General features: G+C 45.0%; 1 protein-coding gene across 1 annotated transcript; it reads left to right on the top strand.

Moving 5' to 3' along the window:
* Positions 1 to 203: 203 nt before the first annotated feature.
* On the top strand, positions 204 to 8,697 carry SEC61B (SEC61 translocon subunit beta). The gene is made up of 4 exons (XM_040432608.1): positions 204 to 336; positions 2,855 to 2,952; positions 4,953 to 5,054; positions 8,354 to 8,697. Exons 1-4 carry the CDS (start codon positions 334 to 336, stop codon positions 8,439 to 8,441), a joined length of 291 nt encoding a protein of 96 aa, XP_040288542.1. The 5' UTR covers positions 204 to 333; the 3' UTR covers positions 8,442 to 8,697.
* Positions 8,698 to 26,081: the final 17,384 nt, after the last annotated feature.

Genomic DNA, 26,081 nt, shown 5'->3' with positions numbered 1-26,081 from the left:
ACAGAGTCATGTGTCATTTTTCTGTCTCAGGCCCTACCGCCATTATAGTAAAGGTCTTTACAGTTGCTTGTAACTAGATTTTATCTTCGATAAAATGGCTGCCGCTGCAGACGTGTACTAGTCAGATGGAGACAAAACTAGCGCAAGGTTTTTCCTCTACTATATTAGGGGCTGGAAAGTAAAAGGACATCAGGCGTAAACGTGATGACGCTCGGCGCTCTGATTGGTCGCCGCCTGGCTGGTGCTGACGCGTTCCTTTTAGTACAGTGAATAAGTGACGCTGCGTTGCACTTTTTTTTCAGGCGTTAGTGGTGTGAACAGTCCGACAGCAGAATGGTAAGTTGTCCTTAATGGCGGTGTCTTGTTAGTTTGCTGCCCCTTATTGGTGATGAGGTGTTGCCGCCTGCTCCCGTCTCCTCGTTTATCGCTATGTCTGATTATTCGCACTATTACCCGGCTGAGCCCTGCTCTTTCTGGTGACTGGAGGGGGTCAGCCAGCTGATCGTTGGGGATCTGGCTGCTGGAGGCCGCCCCTACACGTCTATTAGTAAGGTAGAGTTACATGTGCCTTACAGACATTATCATCCCTCACTGTCTGTGTCTGGAGTGTGGGAGGAAGCCAAACAGACTCCATGCAGATGCTGTCCTTGGTTGGAAGACACCAGTGCTGTCCAGTAACATGGCATCTTTTCTAATGGACAGGCATGTACAATACTAGTCCAGCATCACAAGGGATCCCAGCGGTTGGACCCACCTTCATAATATATGTATTACCTATCCTGTGGTTAGGTGGCAAATAATTTACTAGAATAAACCCTCTAAGATTTATTTTGCCACAGTAACTCGTCCTTGAGCCATTTGACTTACCTTGCCCAGAAGACATTTTATAAAGGCCATTGTAGCATATGCCAAATGTGCCTGTGTGTATGCGTTGACCTACCATAGTGGGTTAAGTAGTTGAATGATCCAAGGCTGTGGAGCCGGTAAGCCAAAGTTCTGACTCCAACTCCCTAATAAATAGGTGCCAGATGATGGTAGGCCTGGGAATGTTCAGAAGGCCTCTGGCTGCCATAGCAACTGATCGGGACCCATCAATTACATCATGGGGATACCAACTGGAGTACAAAAGGCAACTTTCTCTGTCTAACCATTCGGATGCCATGGTCACTATTGGCTGGTGTAATACAGATGGCGACCAAAACGGTTGCCAATGTGACTTAGAAATGCCATTTGCGCCTAGACCCTTCACTGCTCTGCCTTTGGGTTTCTACCACCAGAAATACTGTTATCTAGCTGACTGACATTAGCGATGCGCTAATGTCAGCACTACATAAGAGTGTGTTTCTAACATTAGTCCCTGCAGCCGTTTTTTGTTAAAAAAGCATTTTTATAGATATGCTAATGAGCCTCTAGGTGCTATGTGGGCGTAAAATCAGCACCTAGAGGCTCCGTCCACTCACGCTTTATCCCGCCCAGGTCCAGTGTTCTGCCCGCCCAGCTCCTCTTGATTGATGCCACTGTTCCCTGCATCGTTGGCGAAATCCCGTGCCTGCACCGTTTACTTCTGTCTTCGGCGCAGTGAGTGAAGGCACCTCTCCGGATGCCGGCTTCCTCACTGTGACGTAGTCGGCGCAGTGAGGAATCCGGCACCAGGATCGTATCATTCACTCACTGCGCTGAAGACAGAAGTGAATGGCGCAGGCGCTGGATTTCGCCAACGATGCAGGGAACAGTGGCATCAATCAAGAGGAGCGGGGCGGGCAGAACACTGGACCTGGGCGGGATAAAGCGTGAGTAGACGGAGCCTCTAGGTGCTGATTTTATGCCCACATAGCACCTAGAGGCTCATTAGCATATAATAAAAGTGCTTTTTTTTTACAAAAACGGCTGCAGGGACTAATGTTAGAAACATACTGTTATGTAGTGCTGACATTGGCGCATCGCTAATGTCAGTCAGCTAGATAACAGTATTTCTGGTGGTAGAAACCCTTTAAGAAATTTTATCCAGTAGACACACTCTGCAGACGTCTGCTGGGTGAAGATCCACCCCTCACACTACCCGTCAGAGGGTGGGCGTGGATTGGGTTCCCACATATTGTGCTCCCGCTTCCAGCAGTCTGGCAAGTTTGGAGTAGTCTTTCACCTCACCCTGATTGGCTAGTAATTTTCCCACCCATTGCTTGCGCGGTCACCGCCCCTTCACGTGTATTCACTGCTGCATGTACAATGCTCGTTTCTATTGGATGGTTGTGAGTCTCCTCCTGTGTCCTGCTCGCTGATTGGCTTGTGAGTGTGGTGGGCATTATGTTAAATGGTTATGTGATGCAAGGGGAGCAGATCTTCACTGTGGCCAGTGATTGGCTGCAGCAGCATCAAGATAAAAGTTTTCATGGAGAAACCCAAGACAAGCAGCGGGGGCCTGGAAGCGAATGAGCCAAGACCTAGCATCTAGGGATCAAGGAAGCATGATCAGCAATGTGAATCTGGCCAGTCTGAGAGGTCATAGTAATGAGTGCACAACTCCTCAAGATTGATGGGGTTAGAAGAACGAATCAAAAGGAGAGACAAATGGGCAACTACACAAGGTTTTTGTTTTTTAATTATATGCATTTTAAATTTGGCAACTAAAAATTTCATTTTGGCTCCTAAATTTTTCAAGTTAGGAGCCAATGGCTCCTTAATAATTTTTTAGTCTGGGGCACTGCACCTGCCTTGGATGTAGCTGGGTCTGCTCCTGAGCTGCTCCATACATTACTTGGTAACTAGTGACGTACATACACTTACATCGCTATAAGGTCAGGTACAGACATGGATGTTTTGCATACTTAAGATGTGTGATTTTTCTTTTTCCCAGCCTGGTCCTGCAGCAAGTTCTACCAATGTTGGTGCTTCTGGACGTTCTCCGAGTAAAGCTGTTTCGCCTAGAGCAGCAGGATCCACTGTGAGACAAAGGTAGTAAACGTTTTAATGTGGTAAAGAGGTATTCCAAAGATATTCTGTCACCTGCCGGAACCCCCAATAATCACCAGAACAAGAAGTTTCCCTTGCGCAGCACCCTGACCATCCAGATGCAAGTGCAGAAAACAAAGGCTAGCCTATCTGTTACTGTAACATATTGATTAGGCTACTTTCACACTGGCGTTTCGGCTTTCCGTTTGTGAGATCCGTCATGGGCTCTCAGAAGCGGATCAGTTTTGCCCTAATGCATTCTAAATGGAAAAGGACCCGCTCAGAATGCATCAGTTTGCCTTCGTTCAGTGACCATTACACTCTGGAGGCAGACACCAAAACGCTGCCTGCAGCGTTTTGCTGTCCGCCTGACAAAGCGGAGCCAAACGGATCTGTCCTGGCGCACAATGTAAGTCAATGGGGACAGATCTGTTTTTTTTTTACACAATAGAAAACGTATCTGTCTCCCGTTGACTTTCAGTGGAGTTCATGACGGATCCTTCTTGGCTATGTTACAGATAATACAAACGGATCCGTTCATGACGGACACATGCAGTTGTATTATTGTAACGGATCTGTTTTTGCAGATCCGTGACTGATCCGCCCAAAATGCGAGTGAAAGTAAAAAGTTAATGCTGGACACCTTGAATTGTCTTGTGGAGTCAGACATGGAAATGAGAGGAAGGCAAATACAATGTATAATTAGCAACTTTCCTCAGAATAGGCCATAAATATCTGATTAGCGGGGAACCAACACCCGCACAGCTGTTTTGCAGTAGCGCCAGTGCCTGAATCACAGTCTAATTCTCCCCTTCCCCCACTGATCAGATATTGATGGCCTGTCATGAGGATAGGCCATTAGTATAAATGGACTAGAAAACCCCTTAAAGTTTAAAGGGGAACTGTCATCACTCCTGATATGTCTGTTTTAGTAACTGTTCACATTTCTCCATACAAGAAGAATTCTGGAGCATCTATTCTTAACTGTCTGTTGTGGTAGTCCTCTATTATTCCTGCTAGAAGTTTATAAGTAAAGGTACAACTGGATGTTACCAGGTGTGTGTCCCTGTACAGTCTGCCACTGGAAGCGCTGATTGTACAGTCAGACACTGTCCAGAGACGCACGTCCCACGGTTAACCCCTGGGTGTACCTTTTATTCATAAACTTCTAGTTTATGTTTAGTCTACACTGTACAACACCATAAGAATAGATGCTGCAGAATTGTTGCTTAATTTGGAACAATTATTTACTAAAACAAGCAAGTCTGGAGTGGGGACAGGTCCTCTTGTTGAATGTTAAAATTTATCGCAGAAAATGTTATTCTCTGACCTTCTAGACAGGTGCATGATGTAATCTTCTCATCAGTGTCTGTTTTTTCTGAGCTATCCCCTCCCTTCTGCCTCTCGGCTGTGTCAGCAATCAGACTTTCCTAATAACAGCATCTTATATGTGGACAGGATGCCAGTTTTTCTATGTATTCCTTTGGGAGCCTCAGTCTCATAGGAATGAATAGAGAAGTAACTGACTTCCTGTGTCAGTTGGAGATCAGAGAGTTGGTCACATGACAGCTAAAAATTAGAAGGGAGGGAATAACTCACAAATGGTCACTGATGAGAAGATTACATTCACTACAGATTACATAATGTACCTTTCTAGCAGGTGAGAGAATGCAAATATTTGCGGGAGTTCTTGTTTAAACAGACTCTGCTGACAGATGTGCATTCTATTAGCTATCGTCAATTCTATGAAACCAGGCATTCTGTCTGGTAGGGTTGATCCTGCCGATTTAAACAATGCCTCTCTCATTAAAATCTGTGGCCCTGTTCATGAGAAATCAGCAATTTATTAGTCATGGTGATGAGGGTTTCAGTGCACCGAGAGGGCAGGACCTTCAGCTCTCCTGCTCCCCCCCCCCATTTTACACCATTTGGGAGCATGTCCAAGTTTATAATCTCAGACAACGCCACTAAGTAAATGTATTCTGAACTTTAATTCCTTATAGGAAAACGACAAGTAGTGGTACAAGAAGTTCAGGAAGGACCACATCTGCTGGCACAGGGGGCATGTGGAGATTCTACACAGAGGATTCTCCAGGTCTTAAAGTGTAAGTACTTAAATTTTCAGGACAGGAGTTGTCATCCAAGCTGGCCATGGACAGCACACCTTATTTATTTGCTAGATTAGAAATTAAATGGATTTTCACACTCGGGCAGGGGTCCTGGATGTTGGACTCCCGCTGATCAGATACCGGTGACTTATCCTGAGGATAGGTCATCGGTATAAAAGTCAGAAAGCCCCATTTAACCATGGCACACCAGCTCTTGTGTGAAGGTGCTGGCTGTAGGTTACCAACCTAGTAATCTGTGTAGATCAAAACTCCAGTATACCTCTGAATACTTATTTACTTATTATTATTATTATTTTCATTTATTTTGAGGATAATGTTCAGCGACGAGAAGCAGGTGAATATTTATGGTCATTTATAATTTAGCCTTCATCAGACAATTTGCATACACAGACATAACAAACCTACATTTTTATATACATGTCATTCAGTCTTTCCAAAATACTATAAAGAGCTCACAGTAATTAGGCAGATGTTTGGTCCATTGGGATGAAGACCATCACAGGGTGGCACCTGGTGGGCTAAGCAGCCTCTGGCTTGACAGAGGGCTTTCATTTTTGAAAATTTGCATATGTTATGGGGACAGAGGTCACACTACATTTCTTATTTTTCTTAGAGTAAAAATACTCCTCTTGGCAATTTTGAGGAGTATTTTTAGCTGAGTAGGAGTACGAGTTTTGTGGTTATTCATAAATATAATACATTGGCCTACATAACGTTATGAGGCGATTTATGCAGGAAACCATTACCGGTCCACCCTATAATGTCTTCCATGCAGAAATGGCAAATTTAGACAATTTAAAATTTATCCAACATCATATACTAAACATAAGTCCACTGCCTCCATAACAGAGCGAGATACAGTGCCCACATAACAATGCCGTACACAGTGCTTCCATATGTACTTGCCCCATTATAGAGTCAGATGTAGTTCTGTATGTAGTGCCCCCATAACACAGCCATAAACAGTGCTCCCAAGAATATTCTGTAATTACCGTATTTTTTGCTTTATAAGACGCACTTCCCCACCCCCCCAGTGGGGGAAAAATGACCGCGCGTCTTATAAAGCGGATACTTCGCTGGCCGCTATGCTGCACAGCGAGGCCAGCGAAGTATCCGTGTGGAGGGAGGAGTTGGGGACACTCATGGCGGGGCCTGGTGCAGTGACTCTACTCTAATACACTGGGCCCTGCAGCTGTTAAGTACATTCAATCCGAATGGGTCTGCAATTACTGTACTGTAGTACCGTATGCTTAGCATTAAGGAGGCGCCGCAGCTCCCTCGGTCATGCGCCGCCTACCGGTTCATTCATAAAGTGAGATAGGTGGGCAGGCGGCGCATGACCGAGTGAGCTGGGGCAGGCGGCGCCGTCTTAATGCTATACATACGGTATTACAGTAAGTACAGTAATTGCGGACCCATTCGGATTGAATGTACTTAACAGCCGCGGGGCCCGGTGTATTAGAGTAGAATCACTGCACCGGGCCCCGCCATGAGTGTCTCCGCCTCCTCCCTCCACACTGATGCATCTGATGGGGGATCTGTAGATGACATAAGTGTCATCCACAGATCCCCCATCAGTATAATCCACAGACCACCATTAGTTCAAAACCTACCAAAAGCACACCTTTTGGTTAAAAAAAAAAATTTCTTCTCATTTTCCTCCTCAAAAACCTAGGTGCGTCTTATAAAGCGAAAAATACGGTATTTGGCTATAACTGTCCAGTTCCTGCTGTGTATTCACTTCAGACCTGGTCACCCCATCAGGTGATCTACTAGTGCCCACACCTCCTGCAGCACCTCTACCAAGAGGCTGCTTACCTCACCAGGCTGCCACTCCACTAGCAGGATTGGTCAAGATGGTGGCTCCACTGCACAGGCGTCCTCCAAAGTGGTCTCAGAGTGGCACAGCAAATGGCCTGGCAGCCGCCCAAATTGAAAAATCAGCAGCCCTTTTACCAATAACAATGCTTGATATGTAGCTCTGCTACATGCCCGTTACACTTACATAGCCCTGCTTTATATGGTACACATGCTACACTAAGGTACCTTCATAATCAGCACAGTCCTACAGTCTCATGTGTTCCCTTAACTCCTCCCACACACACAGCTGATCACATGATTGTCATCACCATAGGTCCTGTACCTACAATGTGCTGTTTAGTATGGAGCTGCTTCTGGTACGGGAGATTTCAGAGAGGTGCGGCACATGGCCTCAATGACAAGGGACTGCGATCCTGCCAAACCTTGTCAATTAACACCTCAGGTGCTGCACCTCTCTGACATATATGCTGTACCAGGAGCAGCTCCATACTAAACAGGGCCCCCTACCTTAAGTATTTTCATTGGTGGCAGTGGCAGCTTCTGATCGGAGCCCCAGCAGTGAAATCACAGGGCTCCGATCGGTTACTATGGCAGCCAGGACACTACTAAAGCCATCCATAGTAAGCTCCCTGCTGCTGTGTGCACGGGGTGGCAGAGGCAGTGTAAAATCCTATTCACCCTAGGGTAAATAGGACAAGGGTTCTAGCCCCCCCCCTTCCCTACTTTACATATAAAAATATATCAACAATAAAAAAATAAACATATTGGGTATCGCCACATCCAAAAAAGTCAAAACCATTATGCGGTAAATGCTATAATAAAAAAAATACGCAATTTGGCTATTTTTATTTTTTGTCAGACACGCACAACTACCACTCTATTGAAATAAGGAGACTCGAACCCCTGTTCTCAAAATCCTTAGTGACATCAGAGGTTGGGCCTCCACCAATTAGACACTTGCACCTATCCTGTGAATAGGACATAAGTATTCATCAGACAGCAGTATAGATTTCTACTCCCCGTCAGTCAGTTGTTATCGCAAGGGGAAGTTTTGTTATATATTGACCGTGTATTGCCAAAATGGCTTACTTGAATGCCTTCATTTCTAGCTTGTAGGAGATGTCCCTGAGATGGAGACCTCTGCAGGTATCCTATGACTAGAGGTGGACGCACGCTTACAACTGAGCGTGCTGATAACCATATTACAAGATTATCCTTATTTCTCCCTCTAAGCGGCACCAGTCCGATAAAGGCCTTAATTGGCTGAAACGTAACATCCACATTGGCCACAGATTCAATAAAAGCAAAGCATATTTCTATAGAACCAGAGTTCAGTGTGTGTGTGTGTCCCCTCTCTCTAGAGTTTTCTCTTCATTCATAGATGTGGGCAACAAAATACTTTGATACTTACACCTTAGGGGAAAAAATATATATTTTATTTTTATTTTTTACAGGGGTCCTGTTCCAGTTCTAGTGATGAGCCTGCTATTTATTGCTTCAGTCTTCATGCTTCATATCTGGGGAAAGTATACACGTTCATGAAATCGCTTACTTGCCAATGTATTACTGGACCAAATCATTTGGACTTCAGAGAACAACAAGCTGTTTAAGTGCAGCTATAACACTTGATTTTCAACAGACTTTTAACAATTCTCTTTTGTACAACCATTAAACGCCATATTTGCTAATGTTATCTGCTAGTCTATAAATAACCTGGTGGGTCTCAACTTACTGAAATGCTGATATTTTGCTAGCTGTAGTCTTGTGGGGGAAGTTACAATAAATGCCATGAACCAGACGTTTTGTGTTTGTTTTTTAACTTTTATGTCCATAACGGCACCAGAGACACTGTTCCCAGGACAAGAAAGAAACCCCTATGGAGAGATTTAAAAGGTGGGAACACCCCCTACATTTCTGTTTCTTTTCCCGGATAGAAGGATGACTAGAGGCTACCTTTTATAAGTCTGGGTGGCTTTCCTGGCTCACACAGGGTCTGGCAGACGTATGTAGCAAGCTTTCATTGTCTGGCTGTTGCCTGAGAGTATTGCATTACATGTAGATTGGTCTTCCTTTTTTCTTTTCCCCTTCCCTATCCTGCTTTTTAGTGGTGAAGAGACCAGATATCTCCCTAATAAGAGTGGAAGACCACTCGGCAGCAGAAGTGGGGCATCAGTCTTCAAATGAGTGCAATAATACAAAATCTGTAGTCCCTGAAAGGGGTAAAAGGCGTTTTACCCTGCTTATTTATTTTGTGGGTCACAGAAATGCTTGTATTCTGTAGAACTCCAAGGAGGGTCCTAGGAAGGCAACTGCTAGGACCAAGGGGGTAGAATATGCAAAAATAAACTGGCACCTGCTTGGGTTAAACCATTGTCCGCAATATTTGAACATGTGAATATACTTTAACACAATTAATGACAATCCATATATAAAACCAAGTGCAGGGAAAAGGCAACGTCCACAGTAGGAGACACAAATGGTGACTTAATTCCCTCATATAAATGATGATCAAGTGCATATAAGCATCCAATACATACAAAACATAAAGTCTATTCACCCATTATGTGTGTCCTCTGGGATGGTGCCGCGGCAGCCCTGACGTGTGTTTCGGCTAACCTTCGTCTGCGTGGTCACACATTAAATACAGTTGTCAACCAATCATGGGCCCCACAACATGATTAGAAATACGATAACATCTGGGCATAGAGCACTAAAATACAGGGCGTGGGGAGAAGGTGAGAAGAACCAGGAAACGTGAAGGAGGTGCAGAGCATCACGCGATATCCAAGATGACTTGGCGGTCACATGACTGCTCATCGAGTCACGTGGTGTCCCCGGTAATACCGGGATACTAAGATTGTGAAAGTGCCGATGGAACACAGCGTGGTGTAGCGTGGGCCCAGCGTGTTTTTTTTTTTGTTTTTTTTTAACGCTGTTCATCGGGGGGTTGGGTTAAATGTTTTTATAGAGAAAATTTTTACGGACGCGGCGATGCCCAATATGTATGGCTTTGGAGACACTAAGCAGGCATCCTCAAACTGCGGCCCTCCCACCATGCCCTGCTGATAGCTGTAGGTTGTCTGGGCATGCTGGGAGTTATAGTTTTACAACATCTGGAGGGCCGCAGTTTGAGGATGCCTGCACTAAAACTAATATTTTTTGGGGAAAAAAATTGTTTCCGTGTCTCAAGTCTGAGAGCCATAGTTTTTTATGTTCTCTAGGGGACTGTTGGGGATTATAAAAATTTAGTACTCCATGGAAGTGTGATACTCCCTAAAGCAATCGATAACGTAGAGGCCCGGATGATCGGTGCAAGTGTCACGTTGAGTGGTGGTGTCTTTCCGTATCCCCCTCTTGTGACACACTGCATCTTTTTTGGGTATTGTCCCTTCTTTCCAGTATGGGGGACCACACCTGGAAAATGTTGGCCAGGGACGATCCGGGCGCCTCCAATTCCTGCTCTTTCCCGGTCAGAAAAAATCAGGTCCTTGAGGACTGCCTCATAGAATTGGAGGAATGTCCCTGTACTGCCAGCGCTTCAGGATAGTACAAAAGCGTTGTACAAGGCAACCTGCACCAAATAGACCGCAACTTTTTTGTACCATGCCCGGGTTTTGCGCATGGCATTATATGGCTTGAGGACTTGATCAGAGAGATCAACTCCTCCCATAGACCGATTGTAGTCGACGATACATTCGGGCTTGAGGACCGTTGCCGCGGTACATCGCACAGGGACTGGGGTGATGCTGTTACCGTGGATTGTGGACAGTATAAGGACATCCCTCTTGTCCTTATACCTGACCAGCAACAGGTTTCCACTGGTAAGGGCACTCACCCCTGGGGATAGGTACCTGGAGGGGTTGGGCAGGGAGGCCGTGCTGATTTTTCCGCACGGTCCCACAAGCGGACGTGGATCTGGCGGCAAGGGAATGCTAGTATAAAAGTTATCCACGTACAAGTGGTAACCCTTATCTAGCAGTGGGTACATAAGGTCCCACACGAGTTTCCCGCTTACACCCAGAGTGGGGGGACATTCTGGGGGTTGAATACAGGAATCTCGTACACATGAAATTTGTAAGTGTACCCTGAGGTACTCTTGCAAATTTTGTACATTTTCACGCCATACCTCGCCCGCTTAGTGGGAATGTATTGGCGGAAACTGAGTCTCCCCTTGAACGCAACGAGAGACTCATCAACCGCGACCTCCCTTCCAGGTACGTAGGCCTGTGCAAATTTCACAGGGGGGGCTGACATGCTGCATTATCTAAATAATGCAGACATTTCCGAATGGCCTCAAACGGGGTACGTGTCATGGCCATACTGTAGAGTGGGGTCTGGTAGAGGACGTCCCCACTCCAGTATTGCCTGACACTGGGTTTTTGCACTAGACCCATGTGCAGCACGAGGCCCCAAAATGTCCTCATCTCGGCTGCACTGACCGGCGTCCAGCCACCGGATCTTGCCAAAAAGGAGCCCGGGTGCTGCGCAACGAACTGTTGGGCGTACAGGTTCGTCTGCTCCACCATCAGGTTCACAAATGGGTCACTGAAAAAAAAAACTAAAAAAGTCCATTTCAGTAAAGCCCACTGTGGAAATCTGGATTCCTGGATTGGCAACAAAATCCGGAATCTCAGGCTCAAAATCCACTGGGGGACACCAGCTAAGTTCACCAGCAGGTGGCTCCGGTGGGCTTATTTGGTGGGTCGGGAAACCAGTATGAGCCCCAGGGCGGCTCGTACTAGGGTGGGCCGCAGGGTCCCTAGCATGTGGGGCCCCTGGTTCTGCCTGGCGGCGTCTCCGCCGCCTTGGGGGCTCATCGTCATCAGATGATGATGAGGAGGATGCGGATGACAAGAGGAACGTGGGGTCATCCTCATCCTCACTTGGGCTCTCGGAGTCGGAGGCAAGCTGGGCATATGCCTCCTCCACCGAGAACATCCGGCGGGCCATGGGTATGTGTGTGTGTGTGTATGTGCGTGCGTGTGGGGGCACGGTGGGGCAGGCGATGCGCTAACAGTGGCGGGACGCTAAGAGCGCCGGCCACAGTTGGCGCACGCTAGCGTCCGGCCACAGTCAGTGCATGCAAAAAAAAAAAATCTATAAAGTGGTGGGGGTGCTGGCAAGTGGTAGCACCCCTGGGTGGGTCTAGGGTCTCACAGCTAAGTGCTGTGGACCCCAACCACCAGAGACCACCAAAAACAATAAATCAAAACTTTTTATATATTTTTTTCCCCCTAATTAACTCTCCCTTCTATCCCTGCCTAATGGTGCCTCTCCCTCACTGACCCTAACCTACCTGGAGGGTGATGGGTGCCAACGGGGGGATCGCTTGAGCTGGTGAGGTTGGTGCTGGACAGTGCAGGTGCAGCAACAGGAAGAGGAGGGGAGAGAGGAGCGCCAGGAGTTTGAATCTCCTGCCTCTCTCCAGGACCAATCAGCACCACGGCCAGCACCGCCTCTCCCAAATGCTCAGACTGTGATTGGTGGTGTGTAATCCTTTTCCGGTTCATTGGGTCACTGGAGACCCGAATGGACCGGAAACGCAGCAAACCGCAGGTCTGAATTGACCTGCGGTTTGCTGCGATCGCCGATACGACCCCCCCCGGCGTTGTGACAGGATGCCCACTGAATGATTTCAGCGGACATTCTGTTCCGATTAACCCCCGCCGTGCCGCAATGTAGTTTTAAACCCATGCCATACCGTTACGTCATGGGTCCCTAAGGGGTTAATGAAAATCATCAGGATACAGAATATTGCGTCATAAAAAATTAATAACCGAAAAAAATAAAGAAACATAAAGAATGGAGTACATGTTACCAGGTACAATGTAGTGAAGTACAGTCATGGCCAAAAGTTTTGAGAATGACACAAATATTAGTTTTCACAAAGTTTGCTGCTAAACTGCATTTAAATCTTTGTTTCAGTTGTTTCTGTGATGTAGTGAAATATAATTACACGCACTTCATACGTTTCAAAGGCTTTTATCGACAATTACATGACATTTATGCAAAGAGTCAGTATTTGCAGTGTTGGCCCTTCTTTTTCAGGACCTCTGCAATTTGACTGGGCAAGCTCTCAATCAACTTCTGGGCCAATTCCTGACTGATAGCAACCCATTCTTTCATAATCACTTCTTGGAGTTTGTCAGAATTAGTGGGTTTTTGTTTGTCCACCCGTCTCTTGGGGATTGACCGCAAGTTCTCAATGGGATTAAGATCTGGGGAGTTTCCAGGCCATGGACCCAAAATGTCAACGTTTTGGTCCCCGAGCCACTTAGTTATCACTTTTGCCTTATGGCGCGGTGCTCCATCGTGCTGGAAAATGCATTGTTCTTCACCAAACTGTTGTTGGATTGTTGGAAGAAGTTGCTGTTGGATGGTGTTTTGGTACCATTCTTTATTCATGGCTGTTGTTTTGGGGCAAAATTGTAAGTGAGCCCACTCCCTTGGATGAGAAGCAACCCCACACATGAATGGTCTCAGGATGCTTTACTGTTGGCATGACACAGGACTGATGGTAGCGCTCACCTTTTCTTCTCCGGACAAGCCTTTTTCTAGATGCCCCAAACAATCGGAAAGAGGCTTCATCGGAGAATATGACTTTGCCCCAGTCCTCAGCCGTCCATTCACCATACTTTCTGCAGAAGATCAATCTGTCCCTGATGTTTTTTTTGGAGAGAAGTGGCTTCTTTGCTTCCCTTCTTGACACCAGGCCATCTTCCAAAAGTCTTCGCCTCACTGTGCGTGCAGATGGGCTCACACCTGCCTGCTGCCATTCCTGAGCAAGCTCTGCACTGGTGGCACTCCGATCCCGCAGCTGAATCCTCTTTAGGAGACGATCCTGGCGCTTGCTGGACTTTCTTGGACGCCCTGAAGCCTTCTTAACAAGAATTGAACCTCTTTCCTTGATGATCCTATAAATTGTTGATTGAGGTGCAATCTTAGTAGCCACAATATCCTTGCCTGTGAAGCCATTTTTATGCAACGCAATGATGGCTGCACACGTTTCTTTGCAGGTCACCATGGTTAACAATGGAAGAACAATGATTTCAAGCATCACCCTCCTTTTAACATGTCAAGTCTGCCATTTTAACCCAATCAGCCTGACCTAATGATCTCCAGCCTTGTGCTCGTCAACATTCTCACCTGAGTTAACAAGACGATTACTGAAATGATCTCAGCAGGTCCTTTAATGACAGCAATGAAATGCAGTGGAAAGTTTTTTTGGGGATTAAGTAAATTTTCATGGCAAAGAAGGACTATGCAATTCATCTGATCACTCTTCATAACATTCTAGAGTATATGCAAATTGCGATTATAAAAACTTAAGCAGCAAATTTTCCAATTTCCAATATTTATGTAATTCTCAAAACTTTTGGCCACGACTGTACATTAATGACATTTGTCCAGTAAGTTAAGCAGAGTTAGTCCCTAAGGAAAGCATGGGTCCTCAGATCTGTTTCCAACTCAATATTGTATTAAGTGTAGAGACGGATATAAGTAGTTGTGAGTAGACATGAGTAGATATGGCCCATGGCTAAAACAGCGGGCTATCAGAAGTTCCTGAAGGACCTCCACTGTTTCCAACATTCTCTATATTTAGTAATGGAGTGATTCTCACAGGCCGCAAGTTCTTCAAACCTATATATTTGATCAAACTTTTGAATCCATTTAGACATTGAGGGGAGGTCTGTGTTAAGCCAGTATTTGGGGATAAGGAGCCTTGCTGCTCCCAAAAGGGAGATAAACAATCTAGGGGGGAGTGAAAAGAGTTTGGGGGTGAAAGCCCTAATAAGGGCAATGTCGGGAAGGCTGTCTGGCACACTTTATTACTGAGGGTGAAGATCTCAGACCACCACGTCTGGATTAGTTGGCATGTCCACCAAATGTGGAACAAGGTACCTTTCTGTTCATGGCATCTCCAACAGACATCCGACCTGCCAGGTTTATATAGACAGGTGACATCAGGGGTTTTATACCACCTAGTTAGCACCTTATAACCATTCTCCTGTGTTCGCACACATCTAGAGCTTTTGTGTGGATTTATTAATAATGAGGGAAGTTCAGACTGGGGCCAAGAAATTTTAAGGTCTTTCTCCCACAAATTGATGAAGGCCGGTTTGGGCATCAATACAGGGGTTGCAATTAGTTTGTAGATCCTAGATATGAGTTTAGGCGGTGGTTTTTGGGAAAAGCTTAGACTTTCAAGACATGTGATTGGGCGTAAAAGGGCACTTTTGGGGATATGTTTTGTTATGAAAGATCTTAAAAATGAGATCAAAGGGTATGAAAACGTTAGCTCAGGGAAAAGGGCGAGAATTCCTTTTGAGTCAAGAAGTTCATTCTCTCATCAAACAGAGCTAAGACCTTGATTGTTGAGTTGTTGAGGTAAGCTGTCTCTGAGTGCAGTTGGAGCATGGGCCAAGATGTCCTTTATACATATTAGGGGGGAGGGTAAAGGAATGGCATTCTGAGTGGATTGAAACCATTTCCACGCAGCTAGAGACGTCCTGATCAAGGGGTTATTAGGTTTGGTGTAGGAAAGAGGGGTTACATCACCAACTAAAAGACTGGAGAAAGGGTGTTTATAATCAGTCTGTTCCATGTGCACCCAAGCGCTAGGTTGGGAACTCATGAACCAGTTGACCACTCTAGATAGGGAGATTGCTCTGCCGTACAACTCTGGATCGGGCAGACCAATTCCACCGTGGGATGTTGGATTATTAAGAGAGGAGTAGGTCTGGCGTGGTTTCTTCCCTGCCCATAGAAACTGTTTTATGTGGCGCTTTAAGGTTTAATAGTATGTTTTTGGCACCGGAATAGGAAGGACCTGTTGTAAGTAGGTAAGTCTAGGTAAGGTCAACGAGGTGATAATGTTTTTCCTCCCAAACCATGATAAAATTAGGGGTTGTAAAGTGGAAAGTTGGTCAGATATTGAGTGAAGGAGGGGGGTGTAGTTTAGACTAAAAAGCATCGATAGGGAAGAGGCAATTTTAACCCCTAGGTAGGAAATAAATGGCGAGTCCCACGAGAAGGGGGAGAAAGACATGAGTTCGGATTTGGTGGCAGGGGGGAGGTCAAGGCTTAAAATTTGAGATATTTTCATATTGATTTTAAAGTTGGATAAATAGCTGAAGAGTTCTAAGGTATTATATATAATAGGGAGTGATGTAGTAGGGTTAGTGGATAAGATCAGCAAATCGTCAGCAAAAGCGGCGACTTTATGTGAGCGGTGGCCAATTTTAACCCCTTCTATACTATAATCTCTTCTTAAAGCCTGTAAAAGGGACTCCATGACTAAAACGAAAAGGAGGGGGGAGAGAGGACATCCCTGTCTGGTGCCATTTCTGATAACAAAGGAGGGGGACAAAGTGTTGTTAATGATTATGGAAGCAGAAGCTTTTAGATACATAGAGAAGACTGCATTGACAAATGGGTCTTGGAGCCCAAAGGTTAGCAGTGTCAGGCGCATGAATCCCCAGTCCACTCTGTCAAATGCCTTTTCGGCCTCAGTACTAAGAAAAATCATGGGTTGTTTTGTTTTCTTAGAGTGGTGAATAGTGTTAAGAACTCTGGAGGTATTATCTTTACCCTCTCTGCCTTGAATAAAGCCTACTTGGTCGACATGAATTAGGTCAGGTAGAAGCGGCGAGAGGCTAGAATTTTTGCAAATAGTTTAAGATCTAAGTTCAGTAAAGAGATTGGGGGGTAATTCCCGCAATCCGATTTGTCTTTCCCCTCCTTAGGAATCACGGAGATGTGAGCTCTAGTCGTATCTTCTGAGAATGGAACACCCGACAGGGCACTATTGTAAATCGTAAGAAGATGAGCGGACAAGATCTGTTTAAAGGTGCGGTAATACAAGGCAGGGAGACCATCAGGGCCAGGGCATTTCCCATTAGGAAGTTGTTTTATGGCCGTTTCGACTTCCTGTAAAGTGAAGGGGGCTTGTAATGTATGAGCTTGTGGGACTGATATGGATGGTAAGGCAAAGGATTGTAAGAAATTATTAATTGCTTGTAGTGAGGGAGGAGGGGTCTTGCCTCCAAGTTCATTATCACGTAAGTTATATAACTTGTGATAACATTTCTGAAATTGAGAGGCAATAGCTGAAGTGGTAAAGACCTCTTCCCCACCTCTCCGCTAACTTTGTGGATATAGTTATGTGCTCTCCTTTGTTTAATGCTTTGCATCATAAACTTGGATGCTTTATCACAGTGGGCATAATGTTTAAATTGGGAGTGAGGATAGTATTTTGTAGATATTGAGTTCAATGTGTTATTCAATTGGGCTCTTAGATCAGAGAGTTCAATAAAGTGCGCTTCTAGTAGGGATTGTTTGTGTAATGTTTTAAGTTTTTTGATCTGGGAGAGTAGTGAGTCAATGTGGGCTGATCTTTCTTTTTTTTAATCTAGTCCCCATGCTGATAAAATGTCCACGTATATAGGCTTTATGTGAATCCCATATAACGTGGGGGAGGTTTCTGGTATAGAGTTATGGACAAAAAATTATTCCAGAAGATTCTGTGTGCGATGGAGATTATCTCCGGGGGAGATAAGGAGTTTGTTTAGTCTCCATCTAAATGAAAGGGGGGATGGGGGTAGAGAGGGAGCAGAGATGGTGATGAACACAGGAGAATGGTCAGATAAGTGGATGCTACCTATGGAGGTCTTAGGGCAAAACTGTAAGTGCTCCTTAGAAATAAATAAATAATCCAGTCTCTGGTATGAGCCATGCATGTTAGAGTAGAAAGTGTAATCGCGTGTGGAGGGATTCCTCAATCTCCAAACATCAAGTAATGAGAGGGAGTGAAGCTTTTTTTTAAGGCTGTTAAGAGCTTTAGTAGATATAGCGGATTTTTTTGTTGATGAGTCTACTGAAGGTTCTAGAGTAAGATTTAGATCGCCTCCAAGCACCACCACACCCTCCAACAATGGCTCCAGTGTAGACAGGATGGACAATAAGAAGTTAAACTTAAGGGTGGTGACTCACTCTAGACGAATTGTGGAGTAGGTGCTGCTAACCCAAATAAGAGGGACACCCACCCTCTAGTAATGAATAATTAATGAAAAACCAAAATTATGGACTTAAATAAAATGTAATTAAATCACAATAATAAGGTGAACACATGTACAATATACTAAAATACAATAAAATCTATTAAAATACAATTCATAAAACTCAAAAGTCCACGGAATGAATTCGTTGGTGGGAATGTTTCCTTGTATCCACAATACCTCTGAAATATCTAAATTGCTGCACAGTGATAAAGTGCTCTGCAGTTTATACTCCAGTTGGGATATATAGATGAATATCCAAAGGAAGCTATGTATTGGAAGTCCTGCTGTGTGATATCTCCAATGGGGGCCTTATTTCACCTGATCTTATGCATTGGTGCAGTAAGGTGGATGTTATATTTCAGTCCCATGCCAATACCATATATGTTTTTATGGATTAGATCTTCTTACCTTCCTTTTAATGCTTGTCTTTCTTTGACGTCTTACACTTGATGTAACGGCGGTCGAGCGGCGCGGGGCAATGCCGGTGTCTCACTACGATTTCCTCCAGCCAACTTACCCGAGATCTCGCGGGAGTTGGTGCGTTTGGAATTTACCTGACCCACGTGATTTGCGTCCAGCACAGTGGGAAGGCAAGTGTCTTTCTCGATTTATGATCACAGTTATGATCGTTTAGGCAGTCCTCTATTTCGATTACAGAATGGCCATGCTTGTGGGTGTGGAGGTGCTTCTTTACAGGTATGCGATCCAGCCCAGACGCGTTTCGGGATTCACTTTCCCTTCATCAGGATGGACAATAACCAAGATATCTGATTTTTGTTGGGAGCGTAGAGATTAATGAAAGTATAGGTCTGGTTTGCTATATTGCCCTTAAGTAGGACATATCTACCTTCAGTGTCTTGAGTGTGTGAGATATAGGAGAAGGGAACGTCCCTCCTGATCCCGATGCTCACGCCCCTGGATGCCGCTGAATCGGAACCACAGTGATACCAGTGTGGGAATATAGAATGTTTGAGGTTGGGGTACTTATTTAATTTAAAATGGGTTTCTTGAAGCATAATGATAGAGCACTTTACTTTTTTAAGATAAGAGAAAATTTTGCTCCGCTTTCAAGGGGAGTTAAGGCCTTTAACATTAAAGGGAACCTGTCACCGGGATTTTGAGTATAGAGCTGAGGACATGGGTTGCTAGATGGCCGCTAGCACATCCGCAATATCCAGTCGCCATAGCTCTGTGTGCTTTTATTGTGTAAAAAAAAACTATTTGATACATATGAAAATTAACCTGAGATGAGTCCTGTCCCTGACTCATCTCACATACAGGACTCATCTCAGGTTAATTTGCATATGTATCAAATCGGGTTTTTTTACACAATAAAAACACACAGAGCTAAGGGAACTGGGTATTGTGGATGTGCTAGCGGCGATCTAGCAAGCCATGTCCTCAGCTCTATGCACAAAATCCCGGTGACAGGTTCCCTTTAAAGGATGAAACTACAATGTTAGCAATCTCTCCCATAGAAAACAGAGAAGAACCTCCTCGATATCACTGTTAGATATTGTTCCGTGCAAATGTGTTGCATTAATATACTTAACCCTCCGGGGCGGAGCAGCGGGATCCAGCAGGGGGTCCCATCTCAAATAGGTACTGGGCATGTTAAGATGGTCGGTTCTGGTAACGAAAGAAAAAAAAACCCAATAACAATAAGAGAAGAACTAACATGGTAGACTCTCTTAAGGAGGACAAACTGAGAACTGTCAGAGTCTGAGAGCTCTGATAAATCACAAGGGGGAATTATGACAGATTGTAGCACCCTCCTGAAGCTAAAGGGTGAAGGATAACGGAGCAAACCTGGGTGACCCCCCCCCCCCCCCGGCATAAGCAGGGGGGGAAGGCAACCAGGTGGCCCGTCTGGCTGTTATACATGAAGTCACACTTTATAGTCTCAAAAATAAGGCACATATGAGAATAAGAGCAATACTTATGTAAAAGCACAGAGTTCCTTGTATGTATTGATGATCAGCTGTACATTTCTTCTAACTTTAGTCTTCCAGGGAGATTCTTCTTGGAGTGGAAGATGAGTTGGCTCATTTGGATCTCTGTGATTTCGGAATCTTGGGGGTCTCCCATGGTGTGATCAGGGGAAGATCAGGGAGAATGGCAAGGTCCAGAACAGGGTCCCAGTTTTCAATCTGAAGAGGAGGAATCTTGAGCTGGTCATAGGCCTTGTCTAGGTCGCAGAAAGAAGAGATATTAACACGTTGACCTTCATGTAGAAAGGAAAGTCCAAATGGAAAGTTCCATCTGTAAATTATTTTGTGGGCACGAAGCCAATCAGTAAGGGGCTTTAAAGCTCTTCTTTTCTCCAATGTTGACTGTGCTAGGTCTTGAAAAACAGAGATTTGGTTGTCTTCCCATAAAATATTTGGGGTGTTCCTAGCACGGTTTAAGATGGCTTCTTTGACAGGGTAGTGCAGAAACTTGCATATCACGTCTCTAGGTGGTTCACCTTGTTGAGGTTTAGCTCTGTGGGCTCTTTCCAGGAGCACTTCATGTGCAGAATCAGGGCCAAGGAGGGACAGACATATTTGGACGACTGTGTCAGGAATATCATCAGCAGTGACTATTTCAGGGATACCCCTAAATCGCAGGTTGTTGCATCTCCCCCGATTTTCTTGGTCTTCAATCGCTAAATATATAGCGTTTAGATGGGCCTGACATTTGGTTAGGCTAGAAGAGACTGCGCTCTGATGTAGGTTGGCGGCAGCTTGGGCTTCTTCAAGGGCCTCCACTCTTCTCCCCACATGGCGCACGTCCTCTTTGATTGAGGTTAGATCTTGGCTCAAGGGGTAAAGCGCTTCTGCCAGGGTTTCTTTAGGGAAGGCTCTAGATATTGGGAGGCCCTCAGGTTTAGGGTAATCATCCCTACCTGCACCCGAAGCTTCAGAGGCGCGGGGTCTATATCCGGTTGCTTTCGGCGTTCCGGGGCGCCATCTTAGAATCTCTGGCAATATAAGCGGTCGCCGCTTTCTTGATGAATTTCTCCATCTCTCCCGCTTGAGTGTTGTTTTTAGTTGGACCGGGTGGGTCAACGACTTTAGGGCAACCGATTTTGACCATTTTGGATACTTCTTTTAGGCTTAAATACGCTGTGAGGGTTTAGCTTGAAGCGGAGCTGTGCTTCACACCACCACCAGCGTCCGGCGCAGGCTCCGCCCCCCGGGCCCAGCGCTTTGAAATAGATAAGATAGCGTAACCCAGTTCAGTGGCTGTATACTATAGAAAAAAAACATCAGAATAGTGAACATAATTTATAAAGAATTTGAAACCTAGGGATGTTAGTGCATGGAAAAGAATGTATGACAATACAAAAAGTGTGTAAAGTGATTTGTGTGAAAGATCAATTGTGAAAATATAATATAGACAAATAATGCAAACGTAAGCAACATAAATAATGCAAATAAAATGAAATAGAAAATGTATGTATCACGGTGAATAAATGTGAATGTGAAATAAAAAGTGTATATAGATAAATATGAATGTATAACTATAAAAATCTAAAACTTGATTAATCAGTGTTTTATACCAACCAAACAGATTTAAAAAAAAAATATTGAAATATCATCATCAGTTTGGTTGGTTTAAAACACTGATTAATCAAGTTTTTGATTTTTATAGTTATACATTCATATTTGTCTATATACACATTTTTTTAAATTTCACCATGATTCATTTTATTTTCAATTTTATTTGCATTATTTTTTTTATGTTGCTCACATTTGCATTATTTGTCTATTATATTTTCACAATTGATCTTTAACACAAATCATCACTTTACACCCTTTTTTTTTTTTGTATTCTCATACATTCTTTTCCATGCACTAACATCCCTAGGTTTCAAATACTTTATAAATTATATTCACTACTCTGATGTTTTGTTCTATAGTATATAGATACATCCACTGAACTGGATTAAACTATCTTATCTATTTCAATGCTCCGAGCCCGCGCATGTGCTACATCACGCTGTGTTCCATCGGCGCTTTCGCGATCTTAGTATCGCGGTATTGCTGGGGACACCATGTGACTCGAGCGGTTATATGACTGCCGTGTCATCTTGGATATTGCGCGATGTTCTGCACCTCCTTCATGTTTCCTGTTTTTTCTCACCTTCTCCCCACCTCCTGTACTTTAGTGCTATATGCCCAGATGTCATTGTTTTCCCAATCATGTTGTGGGGCCTATAATTGGTTGACCCTCGCAAATAGATAGATAGATTTAATGTGTGACCCTCGCAAATGACGCCACCAGACGAAGGTTCGCCGAAACGTGCGTCGTGGCTGGCGCCATCTCGGTGGAAACACATAATGGGTAAATAGACTTTGTTTTGTATGTACCGCAGCTATACAGAGGGACAAACTCTATTGGAACAACTAATTGGAAATAGTGTGATATACCAGTTGCCCCCCATTAAAACGGATTGAGGCAGGGGTGTGATATACCTATAATATAATTTCCATAAAGTGCATTTGTATTGTGCAGCAGTTGTGTGCAGTTCTGCTGAGATACCGCAGCTATACAGATGGAAAAATGCTATTGGAGCAACTAATTGCAACTGGTGTGATATACCAGTTGCCCCCCCAAACAAACTGATTGAGGCAGGGGTGTGATATACTAAAACACAAAATTTGGGCCTTTTTCAGCATATTACAGTGTGACAGAAAGGCCGTAGATACTCCAGTTCTATTTTCTTAGTCAAATTACAGCTTTTTTGCCAAAACACTCAAATTTGGCTGTTTTCAGCATATTACAGTGTGACAGAAAGGCCATAGATAATCCAGTTCTATTTTCTTAGTAAAATTACAGCTTTTTGTTCCCAAAACACTCAAATTTGGAATTTTTCAGCCTTTTTTAGGGTGAAATAGAAGCTTTACGTACCACTCTTATATTCTATTAGTTACAAAAACGATCCTAAATTTGCGGAGAATGAGGAGACATGGCCCCGGTCGTGGTGCTGCTGGTGGAGTTCCTGTTGCAGGGAGAGGACGTGGTTGATCTGTGCCAGCTACACACACACACAAGTGAAACACCTTCCTCAGGTGCGAGTAGGCGACAGAGCCTTCAGCGGTATTTGATCGAGCCTAATGCGACTCTACGAATGTTGAGGCCAGAACAAGTACAGGTGATAGTAGATTGGGTTGCTGACAGTGCCTCCAGTTCCTTTACATTGTCTCCCACCCAGTCCTTCCACCACCAAGGATTGCAGGGCACTTCAGGTTGCTTCCTCCTCCTACTCCGCTTCCTCATCCTCTACTGGCTCCTCATCTGGTCAGTGTAACACCTTCACCACCAACTTCAGCAGAGCCAGGGTAAACGACAGCAGGCAGTTTTAAAACTTATCTGTTTGGGGGACAAACCCCACATCGCGCAGGAGCTGTGGACAGGCCTTGAACATCAGACTGATCAGTAGTTGGTGCCAGTGAGCCTCCAGCCCAGCCTGGTGGTGTGCGATAATGGGCGAAATCTCGTAGCAGCTCTGGGACTAGCCTGTTTGACGCACATCCCTTGCCTGGCGCATGTGCTGAATTTGGTGGTGCAGAGGTTCCTTTAAAATTACCCTGATATGTCAGAGCTGCTGCAGAAAGTGCGGGCCGTCTGTGCGCCCTTTCAGCGTTCTCACCCTGCTGCTGGTCGTCTGTCAGCGCTGCAGCGTAACTTCGGCCTTCCCGCTCACCACCTCATATGCGACGTGCCCACAAGGTGAAACTCCACCTTGCACATGCTGGCCAGACTGTGCGAGCAGCAGCAGGCGATAGTGGAGTTTCAGCTGCAGCTCGCACGGGTGAGTCACTCTGCGGAACAGCACCACTTCACCACCAATGACTGGGACTCCATGCGAGACCTGTGTTCCTTGTTGCGCTGTTTCGAGTACTCCACCAACATGGCCAGTGCCGATAACGCAGTTCTCAGCGTTACTATCCCACTTCTATGCCTCCTTGATAAAAGCGCTGCTGGCGATGATGGAAGAGGCTGTGGCACAGGAGGAGGAGGAGCAAGAGGGATCATTGCATAGGGTTTCCGGCCAGTCATTCACAAGTGGATCCAAGGGTGGGTTCCTGCACCCACAAACGCCAGGTACACAATTGTCCAGCCAGGGCACAGTTCTGGAGAATGACGAGGTGGAGGAGGAGATGGAGGAGGAGGAACCGTGTTCACAGCAGGGTGGCACCCAAACCAGCTCATGGCCATCACTGGTGCGTGGCTGGGGGGATACAGAGGACACAGACGATATATTTCCCACAGAGGACAGCTTTTCGTTGCCTCTGGGCAGCCTGGCACACATGAGCGAGTACATGCTGCAGTGTCTCCGCAACGACCGCCGAGTTGCCCACATTCTAACTTGTGCTGATTACTGGGTGGCCACGCTGCTGGATCCCCGTTACAAGGACAATTTACCGTCCTTAATTCCGTCACTGGAGTGTGATCGTAAGATGCGCGAGTACAAGCACACGCTGGTAGACACGCTGCTGGTGGCATTCCCAGCTGATAGCGGGGGCACAGTGGAAGCAGAAGGCAGAGGAGGAGGAAGAGGTCGCCAACGCAGCTGGGGCACCACCAGCACCTCAGAAGGCAGGGTTAGCATGGCCGAAATGTGGAAAAGCTTTGTCAGCACGCCACAACAACCAGCACCACCAGCTGATATGTAAAGTCTTAGCAGGAGGCAGCATTTCAGCAACATGGTGGGGCAGTATGTGTGCACATGCCTACACGTACTGAATGACGAGTCTGCCCCCTTCAACTTTTGGGTCTCCAAATTGGGCACATGACCTGAGCTTGCCCTTTACGCCTTGGAGGTGCTGGCCTGCCCTGCAGCCAGTGTACTGTCTGAACGTGTGTTTAGCAAGGCAGGGGGCGTTATCACAGACAAGCGCAGCTGCCTGTCCACAGCCAAATGTGGACAAGCTCACGTTCATTAAAGGGAACCTGTCATGTGGATATTTGATTATAATCTAACTAATTATATACAATCATTAACTACTAAAAAGTACCTTAGATGTATTCACTTACTGGTGTGACAGATGGTTATCTCATAATATACACATAAAGATGCCACATGCCGCATGCTAATGAGCTGATTTGAGTCCAGCGTATTTTTAATTCAGAGCTATAGCCACTCCCCTGCCCACCTGCTGCTGATTCAAATGGAAAATAACTGTCACTCAGCAGCAGGTAGGTGGGGAGAGTCAGGAGCTCATAAATATTCATGACTCATCATTATCAGCTGGAGCTTTTCAATACAAGATGTTGGCAGATTGACTGGGTCAATTAAAGAAAGTGACCCAGCATTTTGCTAAGAGAATCAGTCACTTATTTATGTTGCCCTTAGTTAGGACACCATAAAACTGGTGACAGGTTCCCTTTAAAATGAACCAGGCATGGATCCCACAGGACTTGTCCGTACCTTGTGCAGAAAAGACATGTTTACCAGCCTTAACCAGCCATTGTTATACTACAGCGCAATTGCTCATTGTTGTATTTTGGATATTTCACACTCTTTTGGAGTGTACCCTAATAAAAATAAAAATTAAAACCAAAAACCAGTGTAGGCTACCTCGTCCTCCTCCACCACCGCTTCCACCTACACCGCTACATCCACCGCCTCCTCAACCTCCTACTCCATATGGACCTCCACCTCATACATCAAGATAAAAAAAAATTCAATTTGTACTTTATTTTATGTAATTTCACTAATTTATCTGTTACATTTTCAGCTGAAATTTACCAATTTTTGACTGTGATACACCCCTGTTCTACCTAGTAGACAGGTAAACAAATTTCACTTTGTCTGTTACATTTTCGGGTGAAATTCACTAATTTCTGGCTGTGATATACCCCTGCTCTACCTAGTAGACAGGTAAATAAATTTCACTAATTTGTCTGTTACATTTTCAGCTGAAATGCACCAATTTTTGGCTGTGATATACCCCTGCTCTCCTTAGTAGACAGGTTAATAAATTTCACAAATTTTTCGGTTACATTGTCAGTGACATTCACCAATTTTTGGCTGTGATATACCCCTGCTCTACCTAGTAGACAGGTTAATACATTTCACACATTTTTCTGTTACATTCTTGGGTGACATTTTACAATTTTTGCCGTGAAT

Source organism: Bufo bufo, chromosome 5 (assembly GCF_905171765.1).
Source record: "Bufo bufo chromosome 5, aBufBuf1.1, whole genome shotgun sequence".
NCBI classification, from domain to species: domain Eukaryota; kingdom Metazoa; phylum Chordata; class Amphibia; order Anura; family Bufonidae; genus Bufo; species Bufo bufo.
The sequence above is the reverse complement of the archived record's forward strand: the minus strand, read 5'-3'. Positions and strand labels throughout refer to the sequence as shown.

Bases quoted from the DNA above. Each gene is read 5' to 3' on its own strand.
- SEC61B (XM_040432608.1), top strand. The intron at 2,953-4,952 runs GTAGTAAACGTT...AATTCCTTATAG, and splicing joins GGATCCACTGTGAGACAAAG to GAAAACGACAAGTAGTGGTA. The intron at 5,055-8,353 runs GTAAGTACTTAA...TATTTTTTACAG, and splicing joins GATTCTCCAGGTCTTAAAGT to GGGTCCTGTTCCAGTTCTAG.